The sequence below is a fragment of the Pholcus phalangioides genome, unplaced genomic scaffold (genome assembly GCF_987345545.1).
Source record: "Pholcus phalangioides strain wild (caught in Gottingen) unplaced genomic scaffold, Ppha-v1.0 ptg000039l_1, whole genome shotgun sequence".
Lineage (NCBI taxonomy): Eukaryota > Metazoa > Arthropoda > Arachnida > Araneae > Pholcidae > Pholcus > Pholcus phalangioides.
In genome coordinates this window covers 246,562-274,418 of record NW_028301625.1, presented here as the reverse complement: position 1 = coordinate 274,418, position 27,857 = coordinate 246,562, and the positions used below count along the sequence as shown (strand labels likewise).

At 38.7% G+C, this 27,857-nt stretch overlaps 1 protein-coding gene across 1 annotated transcript; it reads right to left on the bottom strand.

Moving 5' to 3' along the window:
• Nucleotides 1–680: 680 nt before the first annotated feature.
• On the bottom strand, nucleotides 681–27,264 carry LOC149065431 (chitinase-3-like protein 1). Its single transcript, XM_089253865.1, has 7 exons — nucleotides 26,842–27,264; nucleotides 26,442–26,734; nucleotides 21,608–21,865; nucleotides 21,295–21,398; nucleotides 21,036–21,147; nucleotides 2,256–2,441; nucleotides 681–1,075 (listed from the first exon to the last, which is right to left on the bottom strand). The coding sequence occupies exons 1-7, from the start codon at nucleotides 26,906–26,908 to the stop codon at nucleotides 794–796; spliced, it is 1,302 nt and encodes a 433-aa protein (XP_089109991.1). The 5' UTR covers nucleotides 26,909–27,264; the 3' UTR covers nucleotides 681–793.
• Nucleotides 27,265–27,857: the final 593 nt, after the last annotated feature.

The window sequence follows — 27,857 nt, the reverse complement described above, 5'->3', positions numbered from 1 at the left end:
AAGGAGGGCCACGGATCAAAAACAAATGAAAGGATGACCACAACTGGCCAAAGGCGTCCACAAAGAGCTGTAAAAAAAAGTTCAGGTGTGAAAAAATAAATTCAAGTAGATTATGTGGTGAAAAATTGTGTGACAAATCCTAGAATCCAGCAGAACTGCCAGGGTTCATTTAGTCATGATCCGAGGGGCCTCATGTCCATTGCTGGCAGAGGTGGATTTATTGTTTTGCCGCACTCAGGTCACTGAATTCAAGATCTGTAAACATGACACGGGTCACTCAAGTGGTCTGGGAATGTACCACAGGCCAACAAAGTGATGGGGAATTGCACCACAGACCACCAAAGTGATGTGGAATTGCACCGCGAGTCACTTGAGTGATCTGGAAAATGTGCCACTTAGTTCATTTTTTACAAAATCATGTTTTACATAGCAGGCCACATCAGATGACTCCGAGAACTACATTTGACTCGCGGGACATGAGTTGAACATGCATGGACTACATGGTGCAATGAACAAAGTATGTATTACTTGCAGCTTTATTGAGCCCCTAAAACCCGAAAACAACACTTTGGGCTTTGAATAAGACAGGGGCCACGAAAACGAGATGTGATCCAAATGGGACCATGGGCACAAAAAAAACAAGAAACACTGTTTTAGAAGACCAAAAAACAGACTAAAAGTCTAATCTATGATACCTTTAATAAACACACACACATATTGTACAAATATCAACTAAAATATCTATAAAAAAGTACTTCTTCAGCAAAACTTTATTTACATACCAAAGTGGGCTTCAGAAATTACTGCCCGCTGAGAAAATACTTTCCATGAGCTTATCAGTTATTGTCAACAATAAAGGGAACTTGTATTTGTTGAAACAACATCCATTGAAATCATCTCCAGTGATGTCTTTCAAGGCGACTCCAGCGAATCCATTCTGGACGACGTATTTGACTTTCCTCGCGAGTGAATCCAGGGAATCAAATCCGATCCATTGGTCACCTTTGTATGCGTAAGATCCAGCTGAAGCATCCTCGACCACTGTCCAGCTTTCTGTCTCCAGTTTGTAGCATATCTGTGGATGGCAACAAAATTTAGATGTCAATATAATAAGAGAATAGTATATCACTACATATTTTTACAATGAAATACATTTACCACGGCACTTATAAAGGTGCCAGAGGTATCGCGAGGTATTCAAAGTGGAATCAGAACAGAGTGCGAGGTTAGGATTGGAGCGTGAGCAAATGAATGGAGCATAAAGTTTAGCGTTGACAAGTGCATGGTCATTTATTTTGGTTCGAACAACCCACGTTTCTCTTACGAGTTCAATGGTGTCACTATCCCGGGTGCAAGTAGGGTCACCGATTTGGGAATTCTCATTGACGAGCGGCTTAGGTTTTCTGAACACTGTTCAGCGGTGGTCAAAAAAGCGAATAGAATGCTCGGTTTCATTTTCAAAAAGCTCTCTTCGCGTTCAACGAAAGTTATTCTTCCGCTTTTCCTAGGTTTGGTTCGTCCTGGACTGGAGTATGCCGTAACAGAGGGACATAGACTTGGTTGAAAGGGTGCAGAGAAGACTCGGTGTCCTTATTGGCACACCGAGCTTGAGTTATGAAGAGAGACTTTTCAACGGGATGGATAGGATGGACCATGATTTATTAATTTGCCGTCAATCGACAGCTTTTACAAGGGTACACCAGTACCGATTAGTAAGGGACAGTTCTAGGTTATGGTGTCGCAGGGAATTTTTCTCTAACAGGGTTGTTAATAAATGGAATAGCTTACCCCCGGGAGTAGTTTCGTTTGGCAGAATTAGTCATGTTCACCCTGTATATGGTGTTCCCTATGCACCAATTCTGAACTACTTTATGTATGTTTTAAAAACCAGATGCTAGGTGCTCTTCAGTGCACTCCGTTTTCCAGATTTTAAACACCTCTTCAGTGCTGTCTTATGAGCATCATAAGCACCGAACAAAGTCATTTCTCTGAGGCGCTACTTGACTAAAAAATTCCAGCCTACCAATTTGCATGATTATTTTCGAAAATTTTAACCAAATTTCGTTTTTATGAGCCTCCTTTGCACTTGAGGCCCCAGGTCATGCTCGGGTGGGCCCATGCGTTAAGATGGCATTGGTTATCTTTGTTTGAGAAGATTGATTCCCAATTGAGGTGTCGCAGTTGCACAGAGAGGACTGCCACAAACGTAAAAGAAGGTTGAAAATTCACGTGTTGAAAAAAAAAACACAACAAACCTCGTTGAACGCCATGTAGCCAACATCTTCCGTAATTGGACCGGGATCTCCTGGTCCGAGGATGGGGGCACCGAAACCGTGTTGTTTGGGGTCCTTTAGTTTACAAGTCCTACCATACGCTGGTACTCCGACTACTAGTTTCTTCTTGTCAGCTCCACGTTTTACCCATTCGTTGAGCGAGTTTATCTGCAAAAAAATACATATTCACCTTGTATATCGATTACAACATTTTTGAAAACGTAATAAATTACACTATGCAATACGATTTTTGTCCATGGTTAGCAGACCACACTTCCCAATGGTTTACGACTAGAAAAGACTGGATACGGCAATTTTATGCTTTAAGTCAGAGGTCCTCGTCGCGAGCACTGCCAGCACCCATCATCAAAAGAAGAGCACCCTTACGGCAAGTTTGACATACGAGAATGCATGAAAAACAAGATGATTTTAATCGTTGAACGCAATTTGTACAAGGTATTTAATCGGGACGTTGAAATTCTCGCGAGCACGAAATTTGACAAGGGCATAGAGCACTTTGGGTGCTTCAGGGAGCACCGCGGTGCTCGTGAGCGACAGGTTTAAGATGCCTGCTTTAAACTTTGTTTTTGTGGTGAGAGATCGATATTTTTGTGAATTGGTCAATTACCATTGGCTGAGTGGGTGACTAAAATATTGAACATGACAAAAAATAACTTTTCGCGCTGATAATAATTTTAAAAGCTTTACAAATAACTTTTTGAATATAAGTCACGTATCTAGACGTTTTGAAGAAAATAAAATTTGAGTTACAATGAAATTTAAAATTTAAAAATATAATGGAATCTTTTTAGTCTTTATTCTTACATACATTTCATCTTCACGTTTTAGCTCCCAAAAATAATTGCCATGATATTTTCGATGTGTTTTTCTACATATAGATGTTCCAAATCGAGAATTTTTTTTTTGTGAAGGTGCTCTTTTTTGGGTAAGCAACCATGCTTTCTTTGAATTTTTCGAGATGAGCGTGTAGGATGCGATGTGTCATATGCACTGTAATTACAGTGAAGAATGTGGAATACAAAGAACTCCCCAATAAAGTCAAAGATCGATAAAGAAACTTGGGAGTATATCTATTCACTATGTATCTCTATTCACATGCTTAACGGATTCTTAGATAACCAGTGGCCTCGGCGTCGGGGGTGCTGTGATTGCTGGAGCACCCACGGAAGTTTGTAGAACGGGTTCGAGCACCCACAGAATTGATTCAGAAATCGAAATTTCCTACATGAAACTCAAGACGAGCACCCACACGTTAAAAACTCTTCCGACGCCCCTGTAGGTAACTACTAGACCAAAAAACCATCTTGAGCTTGTGGAAAAACATAAAAATCGATACAAAAATCAAATTTCTAATGTTTCTCCAAATGACACATCGCATCTCCTCCACGCTCATCTCGAAAAATTCAAAGATAGCGCGGGTGCTTTTATCCAAAAGAGCACCTTCACCAAAGAAATCTCAACTTGGCGTATCTATTTAAGGGAGAACACATCGAAAATATCATGGCAATTACTTTTGGAAGCGAAAAGCGTGAAAATTAAATATATGTATATGCGAATAAAAATGGAAAAAGTTCCGATATTTTCTAAATGTAAAATTTTATTTTAACTCAGATTTTATTTTCTGTTAAAAACGTTTAGATACGTGACTTATATTTAAAAAGTTATTTTTTACAGTTTTTAAAATTATTATCAGTGCAGAAAAAGTACTTTTTTGTCATTTCAATATTCCAGTCACCCAATCAGCCAATGGCAAAAGACGTAACAAATATCTGTCCCCTCACCACAAAAACAAAGTTTGAGGGAAATAATTATAATTTTCATGATTACACACTCAGCTCAAGTAAACACAGAAATAAAAATTTTCACCCAGGGTTGCAACGACGGGAAGCAGGAGGTTCTGGTACCCCGGGTGTCGGACCAGAGGGGTGGAGTAAATTTCACATCCTTCAACCTCTAATAAAATTCGATTAAAATTTTCATTAAAAGTTTGTGAGTTAACTTGATTTTGTTTGAAAAAAACCGATTAGTGTTTCATAAATCATATTCTACAGCCCAATTCGAAAAATTAGAATATAGTGAAAAGTGTTTGTTCGATGTTTCTAACATTTTTATAGTAAATAAATGTTATCTTGAAAAATAAACAGTGTAAATGAATGAAAAAAAACAGCCCACAAATATCATATATTATTCAAACCTTTACTCAAAATCAATATAGGGTATTTAAAAAAATGTAATCATTCACAAAATTAGAATAATCTGGAGAGGCAAAAAAAAAAACTTTCAAAATATCAGAATATTTGTGAATATTTCTTATTGGTTGACGCTGAGGGCAAAATTAGCATGAAATTTTCTATTGCGCATGTGCTACTACTGTAAATACCTGCTAGCATAAAGGTTTTCGTTAGTTATACGTTGAAAATGTGCAGAAAGAAAGACGTTCCGATATCTATCAAACTTATCTTAGTGAGGCTACGGGAACAAGACCTAACTCAACAGGAAATTGTCCGAAAAGCAAGACGTTCTCAAGCAAGTGTAAGTAATAGTAGTTTTCAGAATAATCGTGGTAATAGTGGTCGTAAGCCAGCGACTACAAATCGTCAAGATAGACTGTTGAAGAAAATCGTGCAGAAAAACCGCTTCACAGAGTTTGGGATTTATTCACAGAGAGTGGAAAGAAAAATACGAGTGACTGGATCATCCTCCATGACACTCAAACGAATGGATAAATTTTGGATTTAAATCGTGTGTGACTAAGCAAAAGCCACTGCTCACTCCCAAGAATAAAACTGCTGGAGTTCGATGGTGCAAAAATATGCTTGCATGGAGTCAACTGGACTGGGAAAACGTACGTTTTAGTGACGAGTCAATGTTTTTTGCGTGTCCCACGGTCATCAAGGCATCCGAGTTTGGTACTGCAAACCCGAAACATTCACTAAACAATGTTTGAAACGCTCAGTGAAATTTGCTACCTCTGTTATGGTGTGGGGCTGTATGAGTGCTCCCCAGCGCAACCCAACCCGCAAGGGTAAAAGGCTTATATCCCTGGAGGGACAAAGCCTGGGCCGTGACTGGTTTGTCGGGGGCCCAGGAAAGCTTTGCATTTTGAATGTAACCGCCAATTCTAGTGTATACCAAGAAGTCTTAGACCATTTCGTGCTACCATCATTCGAAGACTTATTTGAATACGATTTCACATTCCAACAAGATTCTGCATCTGGTCATACTTCAAAGACGACAAAGAATTGGCTTAAAGAAAATAAAGTGCTTTTCTGGCCTGCAAATTTACCCGATTTGAACCCAATAGAAAATCTGTGGGCCATCGTGAAGAGACAATTCTCCCCAAAGAACAAAAATGAACTTGTGCGTACCTTGAAATATCCGTGTGAGCCAATATCTCTAGCGATGACTGTAAAAAACTTTACAATAATATGCCAAATCGCATACGAGATGTTATTAGGGCAAAAGGGGATGCCACCAAGTGTTGAAGGTTTCTGAATTGTTTGTTTCGAAAAATCTACGGTCTTTCCAGTTTATAGTAATTTTTTGAATCAACTACCAAAGTATTATAATTTTATGATTTTTCGGGAAAATGCATTCCGTTTTTATTTTTTAATGTATAATTTTTCTTTTGTGATACATTCTTCTAAAAACTACGTAGAATGTTATCATTTTACAAATTTCAAACAATTAAGTCTCCGTTGAAATATAATACAAATTTGAAATCAAATTTTGCGTTTTTCTCTATATTCTAATTTTTTGAATGGGAGTTGTATACAGAATATTTTTGGTATGATAAGTGACCATATTTAAAAATATTAGAATTTAATATTTTGATCAAATTAGATTAAACGAAACCTGGTTTGATTTCGGTTTTAATTTTTAGTTTGATGAGAGTTTTAGAAGACGAACAAAATTTATTGTTGTCTCCACTATGAACAGTAGTTTTTCATATTCTTGGAAGCATCAGCTCATCTCATAAGTACGATTGGGGAGGTGTTTCTAACACACACACAGTATAATACAGTGTTTCCCAAAGTGGGCAATATTGCCCCCTGTGGGGCGATGGACTGGAAAGGTCCAGGAGAGCGGTAGAAGCTTTGGATTCAGTATAGGTTCCTATGGGTTAGCTTGAGTTAGGGGCGATAAGAAGGGGAATTTTTTGAATAAAGGGGCGATGGAACAAAAAGTTTGGGAAACAAAGGTATAATTAATCGAAAGTAGTTTCGAAATCAGTGAATTATAACCAAAAATAACCAGTTAAAAAAAAAACGACAGGATCAATGTGAAGAAAATATAGGTTTTTGCATCAGCATATTAAATTGCTTGAAGCGGGCAGCCTTAATTTCTTAACCTATATTTGTTTACGTCTACCGAATAGGTGAGGGAAGTGAATAAAATATTTTTTATAGCATGTGTTAATATTATATGGTCACAAAAATATTTGATTAAAATTCGATTAATCGATTAAAATTTTTTGATTAACCAGTTAAATCGATTCCCAGCCCTAATATAAAATTATAATCTTTTCATTTCATAGTATACTAGCTGATACCCGCTGACGTTGCCCGGCCCATAAAAAAATCTATATATGTGTAGCTCACAATCAGCCGGTATATTTTCAGGCCCGCAACTAGCTGTTTGGTCACCCGGGGTAAGTGCGCATTTTGGCGCCCCCTTGTAATGTTGAAGGAGAGGTTTGATATTAAAATTTGCGTCCCCTTCTGGTCCAGCGCCCGGGGCACGAGATACGCCTGCTCCCCCCCCCCTAGTTGCGGCCCTGGGTATTTTCCAGGCTCATCTGAAAGAAAGTGATTCAATAATGTCAAGTGACAATAAATATTTTTAAATAGTGAAAATAAATCAGTAACTTTGATCAGTAATTAAAAAGTTTTCCCACGGGGGGCTCCGCCATAGAATTTTTTTACTAAAAAGGGCTCCGCGAGCAGGGCATGAGCCCCCCATAACAGCATCATGGGCCCCCGGGCCAATAGGTTATTCTGAGGCCCTACCTGGAAAATTCTCGAAAATTTCAATTAGTTCTCATTTTTGTGAGGCCCCTCTTCTCTTGAGGCCCCCGGGCCGTGCCCGGGTGGGCCCATGCGTGAAGACGGCACTGTCCGCGAGTCAAAAAAGGTTGAGAACTGCTGTTTTAGAGAACATACATACACTTTTTTCACATTTATATATAAGATTTCTTCCCCGCTAGATGGCAGCATCAAAGGTTTCTTTCCAAACTTCTATTTTAGTTCACTTTGCTATAATTGGGGTTACCAGATCCGAAGACTGAGAAAGGAGCACGTCTGCGCACGCACCCTTAGTGACGTCACTTACGTCAATTTTCACAATAGATGGCGCCACTATTTCGATCAATAAAACTGGCCACAACAATAATTTTAACAGAACCGCTAAAAAAAAGCAGAAACAGAAAAAATTCTAGGAATTTCGACAACTATTGGTGAATGGGTGTGGGAAAAAAACCACAAAAACAGTCATATCAATAAAGAAATATATGTTTCACGCTGGAGAAAAAAAAATTTCTCCAGAAAAACGAAAAATAATTCCGGAAACCTGGAAAGGAAGACAAAAAGGTGAATTTTCCGAAAAGTAGGAGGGCGCTTGAAATGACATCAAAAAGACAAATTTTTCTCCTAAAGGAGGACGGTTGGTAGTGGTAACCCTACTTTTAATCTTAAATATTCCTCCGTGGCCCCCACCCCTTCTCACAAGGGAGAAAATGCGCAGGAATGATGTCTGTGGTAGGGTTACCATATTCGTAAACTGAGAAAGCGGGACACATTCGCGCACCCTCACTGACGTCATTTTTTGTAATTTTCAAAACATGTGTTGCCACTATTCTGTGACCAATAAAGCCGGCCACAACAATAATTTTTCCCAACTCTAAAACAGCACAAAAACAGAAAAAATCTGGGAATTTTGACGAATATTGGTCAATGGGAAAAAACCACAAAAGCACTCATGTGAATGAAGTATATGTTTCAAAGTGGAAAAAAATTTCCTTAGAAAAAAAAGAAAATAATTCCGGGAACCTGAAAAGGAGGACAAAAGAGCGAATTTTCCGAGAAACGTAGGAGGAAATTTGAAATTTGGGGCAGGACCTGACTTAGGGGTGCGAAGGTTGCGATCGCACGGGGCCGCAAAATGTTAAGGGCCGTAAAACTGAATTGATTGCATATTACATTCACCAAAACTGTTTTTAACTGGAAGTTCTGTCGGTCTGTTGATAAAAGATGTCGATTTATTAACAGAAATACAGGTATGGGCTTACACGGACAGTGGGTCCGTGTAAGCCCATCCCCCGTTATCTTTGAATGGGGCCTCGATTTTTAACAGGACCCCTAAACTAAGATATCTAGCTGGCTCTTAAAATTGATTTTTAAGGAAAGTTATAGTTTCAAATACATGGGAAAAATATAATATAAGATCAGTACCTAGGGACCCCAGAGCCCTGTCAGTCTTTTCCACGTGGTGGGGGGTGGGGGGTTTCACAGTACCACGAGACGTCGGGAAAGCAGAATCTCTGGTGACGTCTCCGTATGTGAAGTGCCAGCCACCCCAATTCAAAATATTTTTTCATATATCAGAAATTATTTTGTTTTATATGTCTCGTTAACATGGGGCCCCTATCCACCTGAACTACCCATTGGGCCTATGCTAATGCGTAAAGACCGCCCTGCACTCTGGAATCTCCTCGGAAAGGATTCCTTAACTTATCCGAATCGTTTAGAGCAGTGGTTCCTAAACGTTTTGAAGTCAGACCCACCCCCATTTTGACAAGAATTTTAAATTCAACCCTCTACCCTACACAGTGTGAACCTGTGTCCCGGTTTCCGGGACATCCATGATTTTTTGTTAATGAATGTGCTTTAATTTCCGTAATCAATAACGAATGAAATCAAATTATTGTTCTATGTATTGTCTGAGGCTTTCATGGCTGGCGTTGAATGACTTGCAAACGGTTTCCGGGTTATTAGGCCATGGTCTAGGAGATTTTCTTCCTGACGTTTCGCCCACATCTGTGGCAGGCATCGGCTGTGGTTATTTGGAGTCAATGACAATTTGGATCAAGTCTCAGAAGTGCATATAGAGAACAAGTCAATGAAAGTAGATGTACGAAGCCGTTCTCGCTTGCCGCGGAAACTTACGTCCAAATAACCTCAGATGATGCCTGCCACAGATGTGGGCGAAACGTCAGGAAGAAAATCTCCTAGACCATGGCCTAATAACCCGGAAACCGTATGTAAGTCATATTGTTCTATATCTTCTATTGTTTCAATATCTAGTTGGCAGAACTGTTTTATTATGAAATTTCAAACTTCCCTCATGTTTTTTATCTTTGAATGCGGACAGTGTCATCAACACAGCCGCAAGTTAGGGCGGAATGCGTATTTTACACGCACAGATGCATTTATGTTTTTGCCGCATATGGGCCTAGTTACAATTTTGACGCCCTTCCCCCATTTCTAGTCTAATTTCCTTAACTATTCTTTCCTCGAATTCGCCACTGTGTGCTACAACCCGCTTGGCCAGCCTCCCTCCTGCAAGTACACCTGCGTCTTTAAGTCACTCTTTTGGTTTCACTCCCATGCTCACACACTCTTTCAGTCATTCATATGTTAGCACACTCTTTCAGTCATTCATATGCTTGCACACTCTTTCAGTCATTCATATGCTTGCACACTCTTTCAGTCATTCATATGCTTGCACACTCTTTCAGTCATTCATATGCTTGCACACTCTTTCAGTCATTCATATGCTTGCACACTGTTTTGGTCCCTCACATGCTTGCTCACTGTTTTGGTCGCTCACATGCTTGCACACTGTTTTGGTCGCTCGCATGCTTGCACACTGTTTGGTCGCTAACCATGGGTAGAGATAGACTTGAATGTCTGGGGGGGGGGGAGGTTCGGTCATTATTGCTGCGAGGCATGATGATGCTGATGTGAATTCATATATACATTAGATCAGTCGACTCCACCTTTAATGATGGGGGGGGGGGGCAATGCCCCGTCATGCCCCCCGTATCTTCGTCCATGTTGCACACTGTTTTGGTCACTCGCATACTTTCACACGCTCTAGGTCTTTCTTTTGATCGCTCACTGACATGGTTCCTTGCTTTATAGGTCACTCTTTTGATCATTTACATGTTTACACATGCTCAATGTCATTTTTTGGTCATTCACACGTGCTTGCACACACTCTAGGCCACTCACTGACCTAATCCCTCTCTCCGTAGGTCACTCTTTTGTTCATTCACATGCTTGCTCATGCTTTAAGTCACTTTTTTGCTCACTCACGTGCATGTAAACTCTCTAGGTCACTCTTTTGATCACTCACTGACCCAGTCCTTACTGTCTTGGCAGAGGCAGATTTATTTAGGGTTATACAAACTTTGCCCTGGGCTATAGCCCGCTCCCTCCAGTAAATACGACACTACGCCCGCCTCGTAAAAGTTACCAAAGTGATGACTTGGTAACCAAACTCAGGGAAACCATTACCAAACGTAGGACCCAGTGCGAAAATATTTTCGGGTTCCTTCGAAGGAAAGAAGAAATTTGTCATATTATTTTGAATAAATAAAACCTCTCTTTTGCGGTCAACGGCCGGACGAAAAAAAAAGTCCGTAAAAGAGGGCTGACCGTTAATCAGGGGTTTGGAATGTATACTTTTATTATTTGGCCTTAAAAGAGAGGTGACCGCATCTGAGTGGTGTCCGTTATGAGGGGTTTTACTGGGTATAAAAATATTTTAAAATCGTTTGATTCTTTCTGATATAATATTCTTTCTGTATAAATATTAACTTGATCTATACGTAGGGTGACCATACGTCCCGTATTTCCCGGGACAGTCCCGGTATTTTCAGTTTTTTTGGCCGTCCCGACTTTTTGGCAAAAGTGTCCCGGTTTTTCCCGTATTTTACACGAAGCCAACTTGAATTTTTATTCTTTATTGAAGTCAAAGATTGACATTATTTTTCAACTCATAAATTATTTTACGATAATTACAACTATATATGAGAATATTAATCTCCCACATTTGCCTTGAACGTTTGTCTTTCGTGGAATACATTGTAATTCACTGCAATTTGCATCATTTCCCGCCATTGTGATTTTTCCGTAATTTCAACAATATTTGGCAACTTTGTTTGAATTTGGCGTTGTTTTTGGTGTAAATTGGCGATGTCCCGTATTTTCCCGTATTTGGAAACGCAATGTCCCGTATTTCTCTCGAGGAAATATGGTCAGCCTATCTATACGGCTTTTTTCTCAGCCCAAAATAACAAGGAAACATATTTTCTGGATATTATGCTGAGGTGAACTCGGAAAGAAAAGTCATCTTGTTCCACCTGGGAGCCATTTCCTGAAGTTAAAAAAAAAAGAGGCGACTAATGCTTCTACTTCAGCGCCTCACGCCACAGTGCGTGAAATGAGGAAGGAAGGGTCGTGTCTCCAGTGGTGTAGATGGTAGCATGCTTGCCCGGTATGCAAGAGCAGGGCCGAAACTAGGATTTCCGCCACCCGGGACAAAAATGACATTACCGCCCCCCCCCCCCACAACTTCAAAATTCGATAATTTTATAATGGTTTTTTTGTTCCCCCACCTAAAATTGCGGCCCCATAAATTTTAAAGCCCGGGGCAGTTCCCCCCCCCCCCCCGCCCCCGCTAGCTCCGGCCTTGTGCAAAAAGGACTTGGTGTTCCGGTGGAGACAAGATGACTTTTCATTCCGAGTTCACCTCAGCATAGTATTGAGAAAATATCTGTTTCCTTGATTAAGCCAGGTGTTCCTAGAAGCAGGTTTCTACAGCGCGAGCAGCGTGAAAGCGCTGATTGGTCAATTTCAGGTTTTTAACCTGAATTGGTAAAAAAAAACCCTGAATTTCAGGTTTTTAACCAATCAGCATTTTCACGCTGCACACGGCACAGAAATTCTACTTTTGGGAAAAACCGGCTTAAACTTGATCTATTGATTATTTTAGACGCAGAATTTGATAAAATTACATTATATTGATGATTTAGCGCACAAATGTGGTAAGTAACATTTTTTGCAAAAATGGAGTAAGTCTATGAGTTGGAAGCCATAGTTCCAGATACAGACGACGCTCGTTTTTACGAACCCGTACGGACTTAATAATTAGTTTCGTAAAATCGTAAGTTCTTAAATGCGGGAAATGAAAAATGAGTAAGTCATTCACCTTTTTTGATGATTTCCATAAAAATAACTTGTTTTTGCTCGCTTTTCTCTAAACGTTTTGGTAAGCATAAGATTCCATGGAATTGATGGAGGATAACTTTTCAATCAAATCTCGGTTAGGAGCCATTCAAGTATTACGTCAGCATCGACGGGGGGGGGGGGGGGAGAACGTTCCGATTTGCTGATGACTTTTGATGACGGGGGGGGGGGTTGGATAACGCTTACGTCATCAACCACCCTTTATGAAAGTATGATAATTTTTACTGGCATCTTACTCGGTGTGCCAAAGACGAGAAAAACCTTCGATAGTTTGTGGGCACTTGAAGTAATATTCCCCCCTATTGATAAGTGCCCTACAGACTACAGAGCCACTTTAGTGATCTCTAAATGTTTCGCGGATCCAAGTGATCTGGAAGTGTGACCGAGCCGGTTAAGTGCTCTGGAACTGTGCCACGTATCACTTAAATAATCTGAGAATGTGTCACGGGTAACTTCATCGATGTAGAACCGCACTGGGGGGACACTTAAGTGCTCTAAAACAACGTCACATGTCACTCAAGGTATCTCTAAATGTGCCACAGGCCGCTTGAGAATGGAATTGTACCACGGGACACTTAAGCGATCTGTAAATGTGCCGCTTAGTTCATTTTTACAAAATTATGTTTGAGGAGGCCAGGCCGCATCATATAATCCCCAGGGCCATATTTGGTCCACGGGATAAGGGCCTTTATGCGATTTATCATTATATGGCTTGGAGGGTGGGCCGCAATGAATTTATTAAAGATAAATTTTGAGTTCACAGCCTTCAAATAACATTGAAATTAACAGAAAAATTGATTTATTTATAATAATATATAAATGTATTTTCTTCCGAAATTTCAATTAAAAAAATATTTTTTGCATTAAAAAAAATAAATTTTGATCGTCGGGGGGTGGGGCACGAGACCCCTATGCCTCTCCCCCCCCCCCCGTGTACGTCTATGATCCCACCAATATGCGTTAGGATTCAGAGGGGCAGAGCTGATGACGAAATTTTGCTGACAAGGGGGGGGGGTCAAAAATGGCTATAAAAATTGCTCACATAGTACTTGAACGGCCCCTTATCTGGATGGTGCTGGCCGCTGGAACGACTTGCCATTGAAACGATCTTTTACTGGTCTTTGATTAGAAGATTCAATGTAATGAATCCCATACTTTCTGGCAATTTTTGTCTTTGTAAGAGTTCGCACAAAGGAAAATAGACGAAAGGCTAAAATGGAGTTTGATCGACTCTCGACTTAGAAATGGCCTCTCTCTTGCGGGTCTCTCGCCCCGGACCAGAGAGTGCGCAAAATTCACCTTTTGTAAACTCTTCTTCAAAATTACGGGGGGGGGGGGTGTATCAAAATATGTGCTTACCTCAGCTGATCAAGCGTTTAGTTGCGACCCTGATGGTTGGTGTTCAATGTCAAAGTCTCTCGATTAACGATAATACCTCTATTATATGGTATTTTTCTTCGTCCCCAGAATATCGTTATATCGAGATATTATGCATAATTTATTATGCATAATATCTCGACATAAATGCATAATTTATTATGCATAATAAAACTGCAGTGAAATCTCGATATAACGATATTCTGGGGACGAAGAAAAATACCATATAATAGAGGTATTATCGTTAATCGAGAGACTTTTGAGACTTTTTATACTAGCTATAATACCCGGAGCTGCCCGTGTTTTCTTCATTTATTGGGAGGATTGGAAAAAGTGACAAGTCATTATAAACGAATAAACTATAATACTGGCAGAATTAAAGAAGTGACAAACCATTGTAAAGGCATATATGCACATCTAAAACACATTACTAGGGAACCCCGGTAACCAAAAGTAAACATTCCGAAAGTGATTGTTGAGGCCCAGAAACCATTGTTGCTCGACGATTTTTCGTCCATTTCGGGCATTTTCCCGAGTCTACTCTACCCTACTCTAACTTTTGAAGTAGTCTATCGTTTAATCTATATAAATATCCAAAATTTGGCGAAGATCGATCTAAAATTGTGAATTTGTATAGAGAACATACACACAGACAGAAAATCAATTTTATATATGATATACACAGTGTCAAATTTATCCTTAGTTTCTCTCAGATAAGATATCCACCGCACCTCTAGTTTCGTTTCACCAAGCAAGTATACTCATTACTACACCAAGTGTGTGTGTGTGTGTGTGTGCGTGCGTGCGTGCGCGTGCGTGCGTGCGTGAAACTACTGTAGTCTCTACATAACGAACCACTTTGAAACGTGTTTTACACAAAACAAAATTTTTATCCAAACATTTATAACTTTCCTTTAATTTAGAACATCAAAGATTATCCCTTAACGCAAGGGTTCTCAAACTGTGCGCCGCGGCGCCCTGGTGCGCCTCCAACCTTTCTTAAACAGCTCTAGGGAGCCGGCTGAGCTCGCGGATAAGAATTGAATAGGGGGAAAGGGGCGCCTCGGGTGGAAAAAGTTTGAGACGCGTTGCTTCAACGTGAAGTTTCTATGCAATGCTTTTTTTTGATAAAACGAAGCGATTTCGTTACGCCAGGCGATTCATTACAGGCGTCCAAAAAGAATAAATGAATTTAGTGAATTAAAGAGTTAATGAAAGTAATAATACTGGATACCTATTTCCATTGGCCTTGGCCAAAGCATCGGCCTGCAAAAGTGAACTGAAATAATTCAAATATATTTATGTCCGCTCCATCTATTCAATTAAGCAACTTGACAATTCTGTTACAGTCGTTTATATGACGTTCAAGAGGCCGAGTCAAAATGTTGTATAAATGTGTAAGTCTAAGTCGAATAACTAAGACTTTTTAAAGAATTATTTCCCCCGCCCCATACATTCAATATGTTATAAAATTTTGTGTGTTTGATTGTAATTCCAATTCTGTTGTAAAAAAGTATATAATTTCCTACTTGAGAGGAAATTAAATCGCATTTCAAATCACTTGAAGAAATAAAATGTAGCAGAACATTACCTTTTTGGGGCACGACACATTGGGTACAAAATTGCAACAAAATCTTCTCGACTTACGAAAATTTCCCCCATCTTGGACTGTCATTTTTTTGGCAGTAGATGATTTTCAACCAGGAGCTTGCTCTTTGGTTTTGTTTCTCTGCTTTATAATCGTTTTCAAAGTTGAAACGAGGATATTCAACTGGTTTGCAAGATGAACTTTCGTTATTATATTAAAATTCTTGTTGAATTCTTTTAAAATTTCCAGGTTTTTAGAGAGAGCGTTTTTTTTTTTGTTTTTTTTTTTTGAATTACGAACGGCGGATTTGACACAGTCAGCAAGCAGTGCCTTCTTAACGCATGGGCCCACCCGAGCAGGGCCCGGGAGCCTCAAGAGAAGAGGGACCTCACAAAAATGGGAACTAATTGAAATTTTCGAGAATTTTCCAGGTAGGGCCTCAAAAAAATCAATTGGCCCGGGGGTTCATGACGCTCTTACGACGGCCCTGTCAGCAATCAAAGCACCACATCGAAAGAATATTCTACAGGAAATGATCGAAAGAACTTACTGTGCGTGTGTACCGTATCTGTCTCTTTTCGGCATACCTGTACCCTCCAAATGCTTACAGTAGACTTTCTTATCCTCTCGGGATAACGCTGAGAACATTGGGACAAAAAAATTCTGAAAGGGCATATGGATACCAAAACTATTTAAACCCATTTCTTCGGGACTCGCCACATCTGCGTGTTCTCAGAAACAAGCAATAAACAAATCACTTAAGTGTCCACTCTAAATGATCGTCAGCTAACTCACTGGCAATTTTCGTATACGTCAGCAATCACCCTAAAATTTATGGCTTTTGCGGTGACAATATGCAAGAAGAACTGTTGCAGCAACGCGTTTTCACTGCATACAAAAATTTCGTGAGCATTTGATGGATATAAATGACGGTTTTTTTTTTAAAAGTTTCCAAGTTTTCGAGTCGAAGTGAAAACGTCGAATAAATGAGGTTTTACGTTAAATAAATGAATGAATTATTTTAACATTAAAATGTACAGGAACCAATTGCGACCGGAGCCAAACGTCGTATAAACGTGAAGGCCGCATAAGTGAGCGAGTATGAACGAGGTTACACTGTAATTTGTAGATATGCCCTATTAAAAATAAGCGTTTTAAACTTTATGAAACACAATTCAACAAACATCGCAACTGGCCTCGAGGCATTGCTAAACTCTTCGGACATAGATTTATTACAGTTAACAACTCGAGATGCTCAAAATAAAAATTTAACAAAAAATGCACACATTTTTAGTTTTGCTTACTTTTGGGCTAGAACCGTAGGATTCATTCACGTGGGAAAAAAATTAATCCTTTATGTACGCACTCGTTCAACGATTTTACTAAAAGATTTCGAACAACTGTATTTTTTCAGATGCGAACCATAAACAATTTTCTGTTCAACCGATCCAACAATGTCGTCTGTGAATGGAAGTTTTGAGGAGAGATGTGTCTTCAAGACAGTACAGTGCCTTAAAAAAGGCCGATGCGAAATGTAGCATCTTTTTTCAAAAGCAAGGAAAAGAAAACCCCTTGATTTGTTCAGACTGTGGAAGGGGCCGTGAGCGAATTCACGTTATTCAGCACACACACGTCATTCAACAGTCATTTCGTACCCTACTTTTTGCGGGAAAATGCTTTAAACGAGAAATCTCGATGAGTATTAGTAATAAGACTTGACACCAGAGAGAGGAAAATAAGTCGCACTAAGGAGGAAAACATTATAATAAGTGGGATCCACTGTATTGAGTACAAAAGCTTGCAGCAAAGCTGTCGCTGTACCATGCCCGCCCACGAGAGTGGGGCTGGCGGAGCTTCAGGCCTGGAGCTTGGACCATTCTTGCCTTTTTTTTGTGTTTTTTTTCACACTATTAATTCACTATAGAGGGGATCCGCTGAAGAGCGCAACCTGCGGTCCCCTGTTCCAGGATGGGGGGTCATGCGCTTTATCGGCACCCAAAGGCCGCTGTGGTGGTCGAGTGGTTATAGTGACGGACTCGCGATGCGAGGATCCGGGTTCGAACCCCACAGTGGTGGTCGGCTGAAGTTGGTTTTCTGTGGTTCCCAACTTCAAGGCGCAAATGCGAGCCGATCTCCCCGTTAAAAAGTCTCGCCACAGAGAGCAACAGTCCTACAACAATAAATCATTCAATCATAACACTTCACTCATAGTTAGAAAAACTAGTGGCAGATGGCAGCACTACACATAACAAGCATTACAGAGAAACAACAAAAACTTCACGTCAGGTTTCACTACACGTACACGCACATTCCCGCATGTACCGATTCGTTGGGGGGTTTTGGGGGGGGTGTGGGCGGGGAACATGTGTGGTGTAGTAGGTAGGGCCTCCAAAAAATGGCTCGGGGATCCATGATGTTCTTAAGTCAGCCACCTCGTTGGGCAATTTGCCTGTTGTGGCGTTGTATTTGTATTTGTATTATTTGTAAAGGCAATTTCACTGTGGAATGCGACATCTGTTTATGCTAATTTTCCTATGGGACATATCTGAAAGAAAAAAAATCGGAAAGATCACCCCACGGGCCCCAGGGCTAGAGCCCTGTCAGCCCTCCATGTGGGGACCATGGGTATGCTGTACGGGACAGAGGACTAGTTCGTAAAAGAGATCGTGTTCGTAAATTGGAGGGTCGTAAAATCGAGCGTTTACAGTATTTTAATGCACAAATGTGGTAAGTGATAAGTAGACAGGAAAGCCTAGTTTCAGCATTCATTAACGTGCTATGCGAATGTGTGCTTTTATGCAACACTAAACTTTGAAAATGCTCTCCAGAAAAATCAGCAAAATGTCACTTTCCACATGTGCGCACTGTCATCGATATGATACGTGTAAATGTTAAGTAGCTGTTCAGCTGAGAGTTAAGGCATTTTTTAGTTTTGAGCCCCCCCCCCCCAAGAGGGTCACCCCACACTTTGAGAACCACTTGTTTTAGAGCTGATCCCTCCCCCCCCCCCGTAAATTTATTTTCTGTGAATGTATAGAGCAAAAATGAGTTAATCTCTGTGAGTAATCCCTATCATATCTCTCGTAGGCGGGGGAAGCGGCATGCATATAAATATTAAAGTGGGCCTCAAACCTGTTCTCGAATTGGGCCGCGAAATGACTACGTCCGGCCCTGGAGAAGGGCATGGATAGCAAAACATTTGCGATTAAAACTTGAAAAACTCAATTTGAATAGCATGGCGATTGCGTCCAAAATATAATGCGTGATAAATAGACGGCAAAAAAGAACAAATGTGTTGTATCGGCCATTTTTTAGAACACAAAAACATAGAAGGGGCATGTATTAGAATTAAGTGCCACGGAGCAACATCTTAGAGAGAAGCCTTCTCAAGGCCGGAATCTACAGCTGGCATCCAGGTCATTATTTTTTGGGGGCCCTTCCTGGTAAACTTATAGCATAGGAAAGTAGTTATGAATATGTTCTCCGTTATAGGGCACCGTCAGTCTCTTCAATGAAGGGGAGGGGATTACGATTAGTGTCTTTATCCCAGGAAAATTTAGCGACCAAGATTTACCAAATTTTTACAATTAATTTAATAGAGTAATGTAATTTTAGTGCCCTCGTAGAACAGCGTTCTTGAAATTCTGCTGACAGTGAAAAGAGGTCTGTTTTTTTTTTATATCCATTGATCATTGATCATTCACCCAGTGTGATATAGATGCGACTACTTTACGGGGCCAGACTTTGATGGTAACTAAAATTGAAATAATTAATGAAAGATAATGTGTGTGTGTATTATTACACTGAAACCAAACATCTTTGACACTAGTGATGTGGGTGCTCAAATGCTTTTTTCTCTGCCCGGGGGGCCCTTAAATTAGTCCCTGATCTCTACAATGTCACTGATACACACAAAGAGAACAAATGTAATACAGTCAATTTTGGTTAATTTGAAGCTCAGGGGGATAGCAAAAATGTTCGAATTATCCAATTCATCAATATAAGATACCTATAGGTCTACTTTCTCAAAAAATTAAACTCTCAATAATTATAAAAATGTATTTAGTGATATAATTTACTGTGTCTGTATAAAACGTGAGAAAACGATCATATATAAAAACTATTTCATTTGTAAATTTGTAATTTTAATTTTCTTTCTTTTTTTTGGATGCTCTTAAACATTGCGCAAAATCTTTGTGTTGATCTGCGGCTGATCTGAGAGATGCGATTGTCGCGCTTAAACAGACCTATTTTTTTCTAACATGTCCGTAGCTTTTGCGAGTGCTGGAATAGGGAACTCTGTTAATTTCTTATATACGTATTCGTCCTTTTCACGAGAATATTCAATGTATAACTTCACCAACTTCCTTCTTCACCAATGTAAGCATCCGTAAGGCAAACACTTTTCTTTCCTGTGTTGAAAAAAAGTATGAGACTTTGTTGGACATAAGCCTATTGGTTCGAATGTAACCGATGCGATTATTGGTTGCATTTTTCAAGTTTTATAAAAGAACTTTTATAGTGTAATCCCGGCCTAAGCTACATGGACATTCCAAAATAAATTAACAATAACGTTAGAGAGACATGAACATTTTTCCAGAAAAGTGACTGGGATTTCAGCACTCCAGCTTTTAAACATTTCGTCTGTGCAGAGCAATGTTTCTCAACATGTGCGTCGCGACTCCTGGGGGTGTCACCAACCTTTGTCAGGGTTGTCAGGGCGAGCTGGAGATATTGATTTGTGTGCCTATTTATGATTTGAAGGGGTTCTTTTATACGTAAAAATGTTTACTATTCTAGGGAGCTGCAGATAACCATGAATTGGGCGAGGGAGTGAGGGTGACAAGCGTTTGTAAACAACTGGTGCAGAAATTGCCACTCACACACACAGAGACTTTCGTATCTCGTGAGTAGTGGCATATGCAAGTCATCGAAGAACCGGTAAAACTCCAGCTGCCCATGGAACGACAAAAGCTAGTGTATGGAGACTGGGAACGAAAACATTGCTTCTTACTTATTGCTCAGAGCCACAACAAAGAGGTTTAGATTTGGTTTGTGATTTTCAATGTTGGCTACATGTTATATTCTGGAAAAGATCGGTAAACCAAGGAATAAAGGAAAGGATGACCAAAATTTAGCTCGAAATTCTGAGAAAATAGACATTTTGCAAATAAGTTACATATCTGAATTAAATTCGAATTATCATCATGGGCGGAGATATGGGGGGCGTGGGGATGCCCCCAGCGTCAAAGGCAGAGTCGACTGATCTAATGTACACATGTATATAAGAATTGACATCATCATCATTGTGCCCCCCAGCAATAATGGCCGTGCCCCCAGACTTCTAAGTCTATCTCCGCCCATGATTTTCACGGGGGGGGGGGGAAGGTAGAATTAAACAGGTAATTTTTCAACATTAAATTGAGTAGAAAACTCAAGGGGAATTTCTAAAATTCGAATTAAACAAGTTCGAATTAGCAAAATTCACCTATATTTACATAGCAAATGTCGAAACAACGCACTCACCATGTATGATGAAGTAGAAGAAGGACAAGTATTGAACTGCGCGTGATGTCCAGTCTTGCCTTCCCAGTGTCCATGTAAGTCATAAGTCATAATATTAAGGTGACTGACAAGTCTGCAAATATACACAAGAACATTCACAAACATTTTCTATATTTCAAACTACTTCTATGTATGCCTTAAACTACAAAAGGTTTCATAAATTCCGAATTATTATTACAATAATATTATTAATTTTAACAATAATGCAAAATCAACATACGGAGATATCTCACGGACTTCATAGGCGGCATTTATTTCATTATAGTTAGCAGCGACACTCGCTGAAAGGCCTAAATGGGCTGGATCAAAAGCCTGCTTTAGCTCCTAGAAAAATTGCAATTCATCCATGACAAATTAATTTGTTCATATAATATAAAGAATCATGTTTTTGAACACAATTGAATGCATCAAAAATGACTAGTAGAATGATTAAACGAGATCTTCGCTGGACCTTGTTGCCTATAGGCCGCAAAGCCTCGCATAAATTATCGACACGATATACGATGTGTTTGTGACTATTGCATTGTACTTACTTTCAGAAAAATGGTGAAATTCGGTTTGTCGTCTTTGTGTATGCCAATATCTCCTTGCCAAGCATTTGGATATTCCCAAGCAACATCTAGGCCGTCGAAGTTATGCCTTTTCAGAAAATCGATGGCATTCTTGATGAAATTGGCTCGCCTCGAAGAATATTTTACGAGTTCAGAATATTTCTCAGTACTGTCAGCCCAACCACCGAGTGACAAAAAGACTTTCAAGTTCTTGTCGATATTTTTCAAGTTGGTTGCTTTCTAGAAATTTCAATAAAAAATTTTTTTTTTTTTCAATCATTTGGCGAAAATTTGAATACCATCATGAGTATAGATAACACCATCTATAGCAGAAGACCTCCGCGCGAAGCTCGTGACGTCACTGAAGAAGGTCATCTCACCTATAGCCATTGGATATAGCAGGTCGACGCATGCGTCAATTTTACCATTTTTTTGTAGTATATATCCAATAGCTATAGGTGAGATGACCTTCTTCAGTGACGTCACGAGCTTCGCGTGGAGGCCTTCTGCTATAGATGATGGTAGTATAGATGTGTGGAACTGCTTCTCTACTCCGAACCGATATTATATTTTTTACAGAATTTTGTTTTTGGTGGCAACAGTATTATTTACAGTTTGTATAAATACTCGTGCTGTGCAACGATTGATTTTTTTTTTTTTTGCCATACCTGCAGTATCTGTTATCTGGTTGGTCACGCTGCTAGTAGCGCTATGTCACGTCAGCTATGTTAATTTTTGTTTTTAATTGAATAATTCGTTATGATTTTAATCAAGTAATAAATGTAAAGTGTGCATGAATTTTGAATAGGCCTTCAATTTAAGAAGCAGTCCAGTTCGTATTTTATCAAGCCCAGTCTAAGTACCAGTTATGCAAAAATAAAAAATACCTTCTGATTTAAAAAAAATATTTGGGAATAATATATCGGTTGGAGTCTCCCAAAGATGACTTTCAAACTGATTCATCATAATGATCAGTTAATTTTGTATGAAGAATGTTGAATCGCTGAGAAAAAAACTGACTGGATTATATTAGGTTCGTCTCAAAGATTTGTCATGTTTTGTGTAGACGTAAGTTGAGTTACTGCTCTATGAGTCTTTTTTTCATTATTTTAAAATATTATGTTCAGCCCATAGACGTATTATATGATCGTCTCTGGTCTACGGTCTATATAGTCTGACTACTTTTACCGTTATCGGCTCATTTTGAATATTTATTCAGGCTGGTAAAAAATTAAGATTTAGCCATTTGATGTTATTGTTATTTTAAAAAAAATTGAAGAGGTATCGTTTTTCAAAATTTTTGAAATATACAGAGTGGACGAGAAGAGTACTGGACACATTTTAAAAATTAATAACAAATTGACATTTATTGTCATTAACAATTGTCAATTGTCATTAACAATGACAATGGTTGATTTGTTATTAATTTGGGGTGTATATAGTTTGCACTAAAATACTCATTACGACCTGAGGTTTTTTTGGTTTTTTTTTGATAAATTAGAAAAAAGTTTAAATTTCACTCATAGGTGGCGCTGTAAAACAAAAAACTCGACATAACACATAGAATGCAACACAAACAGTGCATAATTAATATTTACAAAATTTGCGTTTCATAATACTATCACATTTTAATATGAGCGCCCCTTTTAGCTCCGGCAGCATTTAAAAGGGGGGGGGAGATGTGTATCATTTAAAAGATGTGGATATCGGAGTGGAAGACGAAAAAAAAAAAAACAAGAAAAGTAATGACACACAAAATTAACCTCTCAAAGTTCAAAAAAAAGTAGAGATTCTCTAAACATTCCTAAAAGCACAGCTGAAAATAATATAATTTTCATAAATATTTAGTGAAACTAGTCGAGAAAACACTATAAATGTTTGATATTCAGGACTGCTGATATTTGCTTTTTAAAACTAACTCTCTCTCTCTCTTTCTCTAAAAAGGAATTATTTCTAAAGCCGTAATTCTTTTTCGATCATCCAAAACCAATTCCACGAGATAGGTATATTTTGTTTGTATTATCGCACCCATCAGAGATCGCACAGACGTATTTCACTGCTCAACATTGATTTTGTTCTCAAAGATATTTCAGTGATTTTAGGATATATTGGGGCTGTGATTCCGAATCTGGTATTGGTTTTGTCAGATTGGCTCTAGTTTTTGAGATAAAGTGAAAATTAAATTTCAATAGTAATACCATAAACAGTATACAAATCACGTTGAAACTATGCGTTATACAGTAAACAAGTACAGTAAATCATTGGCAAATATATTTCAGTGATTTTAGAGTCATTTTGGGGCGTTGGCTCTGAATCTACCATTGGTTTTGCCGAATTGGTTCTAGTTTTCAGGTTAATGCATACTTTCAACAATGTGATTTGTATGATTCGTAGTATTACCGTTGAAATTTAATTGTCACTTTATCTCAAAAACTAGAGCCAATCTGACAAGATTCAGAATCAACAGCCCCAAAATACCTTAAAAATTTCCTTAAGAACATGAAAAATATTTTTGTTCAGCAGTGTTTTCATTCATTTTTCCCTATCGAAATTCTTTATACAGAAAATCATTCGTTGACTTGTTTTTCTGTCAACATGAAGCCACATATATAAACTTTTTTTGAGCCTCGGGTACTTAGGAGCCTCCATGCAGGCATAGATCCCGGGTGATGTGTCCGGGGTAAAAGGCTTATATCCCGGGAGGGACAGAGCCTGGGTCGTGTCTGGTCTGTCGGGTGATGTGTCCGAGGACGGATATATTGTGTATATATGGTCACGGCTCTCCCATAAAATACGAGAAAGAACTATTTTCTTATATTATTGAACTCTTGACCCTTTGAATTCGGGCCCCTTCTGTCTCAACGCATGAGTCCACACGAGCACTGCTCAGGGGCTCTCAAACAAAAGGAATGCCTCATGATAATGAGATCTGATTACAATTTTCGAGAGTAAGAATGTAGATTGGTTGGTAGGTATCACGTAGGGGGCCTCAGAAAAATCACTTTGTCAGGAGCCTATGATGCTCTTAAGACGGCCCTGTGTTTGAGCCTCCCTCCATGATAATAAAAATGCTTTTTTTTTAGTCTTTTGCTCGCCAGTAAAATTCCACTAATGCGGAATTTTAAAAACACCGGGAAAAATGTAAAATTGAAATAAAATAAAAAATGAAGCATGCTTCAAACAAGAGAAGCGAAGCTTTAATGTTTTTCCTTCGCTCAAAAGAGTATAAGAAAAACGCTGAAAATTCTCAAGATGATACAAAACGTTCAAAAGTATCATTTTTGGCTCCAGGGAAGTAAAAAAAAAGACCACAATCAACACTTAAGGAATATACATAAATATACCTCTGAGAAAAACTTACCTTACTATTACACAATATATAGCATTTTGTGAGCCGCGAAGTCCATCCAATATCAATCCAAGTATCAATAGTTTTAGTAAGTGCGTGAACTCTCATGACCACTGACCAAAAGAATACTGTACCTTAAACTGGGGTTACTTGGACTTAAAACGTGAACATTTTTGCACATCTCATACCAAAGGAAAACCTTAAAAACATTAATTAAGCTGATAATATAATTTTTACTATCTTTGTGATTTTTCTAGGTTAACCTAAGATCCTAGGTTTTTTGCTAACAAAATTTCATGTGGATGTATGTATAATAAATTATTGAAATTTGGGTTCAAGTAACCCTAGGGTTCGGGTTACATAAAATAAACAATTTAAATAATAATGGGGTAAAGTAGGACGTAGGATCTGGAAACACCCCCCCCCCTCACAGACATTTTAATTGCAAGAATGTTTATGCAACTTGATATTAAATTTGGCAATGCATCATAAATTCTGTGATGTTGAAAATGAAATATTTTATAGCACCCCTTTACATGTTTCTAATTAGTCTTACAAAGGATAATAAAACAATGTATGTGGAAAAGCTACTTTACATTGTAACTGAAAACAACATTTTTATTATTTTTTGTTGAATTATTTTTTTTCTATACCGCACTTCTTCTTCACTGGTACAACTATTGGATGTCCAGGTCTGTTTATAATAAATCACTTTTTAATCTCCTTTATAGTAGATCTACTTATTTTAAAGTGGGCTGATGCGTCTCTCTCTCCGAGACATTTTTCCTGGCCTTATAGCATTTAGATTCTTCTAATTTTTCAGCTGTAAAATCTGCATACTCTTCCTGCTACCATGAGGCCTCCTGTAATTTCTCGCGAGGCACATTTTTGGTTTCAGATCTCCAAATAAATGCACGTGAACCATAGTGGCTAAATCAATTAATGAAAGAAAATTAACAAAAAGTAATGATATCAATTATTTTTACGATGAAATTTGAAAATGGATAATCAAACATGTATATATAGCTAGGAGTTACACTGAACCCTTTCCTGGCTGGGTCCAAGTAACCCCATTTTTAGTTTCTGAGTACACTGATCATTACTTATAAATTTTGCTGCGTTAAACGGTTCTCTATATAGCTAAAACTATTGTTATTTGCTTAATTACTATATATGAAATGTGAAGTTTTCTCTTTACCTTGCTTGTGACTGCAGTGTGTGGAAAAGGTGAAAGTTATCAGGTCACAAAAATTCGTGTTTTTATCACAAAGCAACATAACCTGAACTAAGGCGGAACAGCGAGAACGTAGTTTAGCGTCTTAGGCACTAGCTAGTGATGCTACCTGTTGAAGAGATGTGGAATCTCGTCTATATTTGCATAACAGCAGACCCAGGAATGATTTAAAACATTTTTTTTGTCTTAAGCCCTACCCCGGAGCTTAAGTAACCTCTATTTTTGCAACTTACCTCATAGAACTTCTTTTGCAAATCCAATTTGGGATCTCCAGCAATCAACTCATAAGTGCGGTCATCAAGGTAAGCAAACTCGTAATTGAGATGAGTGCAAAGTTCAGGATCCAGCATATCCGGTGTGTATTTCTCCGTATAGTAGTACTGCGAATTGTACAAGCAAACGACTTTCAGATACTTGGCGCGTCTCGGGAGATAGCCCAAGACGCTTGGAGGGGACATCATGACCGTTCGATTGCACAGAGACTTTTTGGACCATGTTTGTTCGAAGTGACCTTCCTCAAATTCACCTACGATACATTAACAACTTTAATTACGTGTACCATTACGAGTTATAATCTCAAACACCTCATTCCAACTCGGAAATTGTATAATTTATATTAAAACGAAAACTCACCATCAACGTGGTGTTGGCAGAGCACAATCAAGACGAAAATTACTTGCAAGAAAACAGCGCTATTCATTTTGATCTCATGTTATTGGGAAAAACATCGATTCATAACAGCTTTTTTTTTGGAGAATCGCGATTTCTACCGGGGACAAACAAAAAAATAATAGAAAAGGCAGTTCGTTTTCTCAAGGTGTTGGTGTAAACGTCCGTGTACGATACAAACGCGTCGCTCAAGCCCTATGTGCGTCATGAAATTTGTGGAAGCAGCAGCAGCTGAACGAACGCAATATCCTATTGGACATAACGCAGATTTCACGCGAGTGATAGATTAATCGCTTCTCTCTTTTTTGTGCGGTTGTTGTTCAAATACGTATGCCTGCACGTTGCCAAAGACCAACACCTATGACATCTTCTTCAACTTCTTTATTAGCCATTTCCTGTCAAAAACTAAATAAAAGATAGCGCGAAGACAATCTCGGATTTCATAAAAAAAATGAATCATGGAAAAGGGATATATCCAACATTTTGCATTCTTAAAACCTATTGTCCCGTCCATCGCAGGCTTTGACTCATCTAACCTTTGATACCTAGATGATCGTCCTTAGACACCTACGTAACATTTACATTGAATGTCTGTCAGAATATGCTCTCACACCTCAAAGTCATTTTCCGTATAATGCATGCATATGTATTCAACTTCCATTGTGTGAATTTCTGATGGACATTATTGCTTTTTAGTTATAAAAATGGCTTTACTACGTTTTATGTATAGTCTTTGTTATGTTATTATATAGTGTACTTATGTTTTCACACTTCATACGCTGAAATCTATAAAATCAACATTATATTAATGCTCAAAATCTCTACTAAACTAACTCGTGAATGTAATCAAGTTGGGTCATTGATCTCTTTTTTTTCTTTTGGCCATTTTCGTGATAATTTCAAGATATTTATTGTCTGATACTAATCAAATTACGAAACTTTCAGTTTCTACATTAATCCAAAACCAGATATTTCCAAAT

Excerpts from the sequence above, each read along its gene's own strand:
- LOC149065431 (XM_089253865.1), bottom strand. The coding sequence starts at position 26,908 with ATGAATAGCGCTGTTTTCTTGCAAGTAATTTTCGTCTTGATTGTGCTC. Across the intron at positions 21,399-21,607 it reads ATTTCACCATTTTTCTGAAA|GAGCTAAAGCAGGCTTTTGA; the intron begins GTAAGTACAATG and ends CAATTTTTCTAG. Across the intron at positions 21,148-21,294 it reads GAAGTCCGTGAGATATCTCC|ACTTGTCAGTCACCTTAATA; the intron begins GTATGTTGATTT and ends GTATATTTGCAG.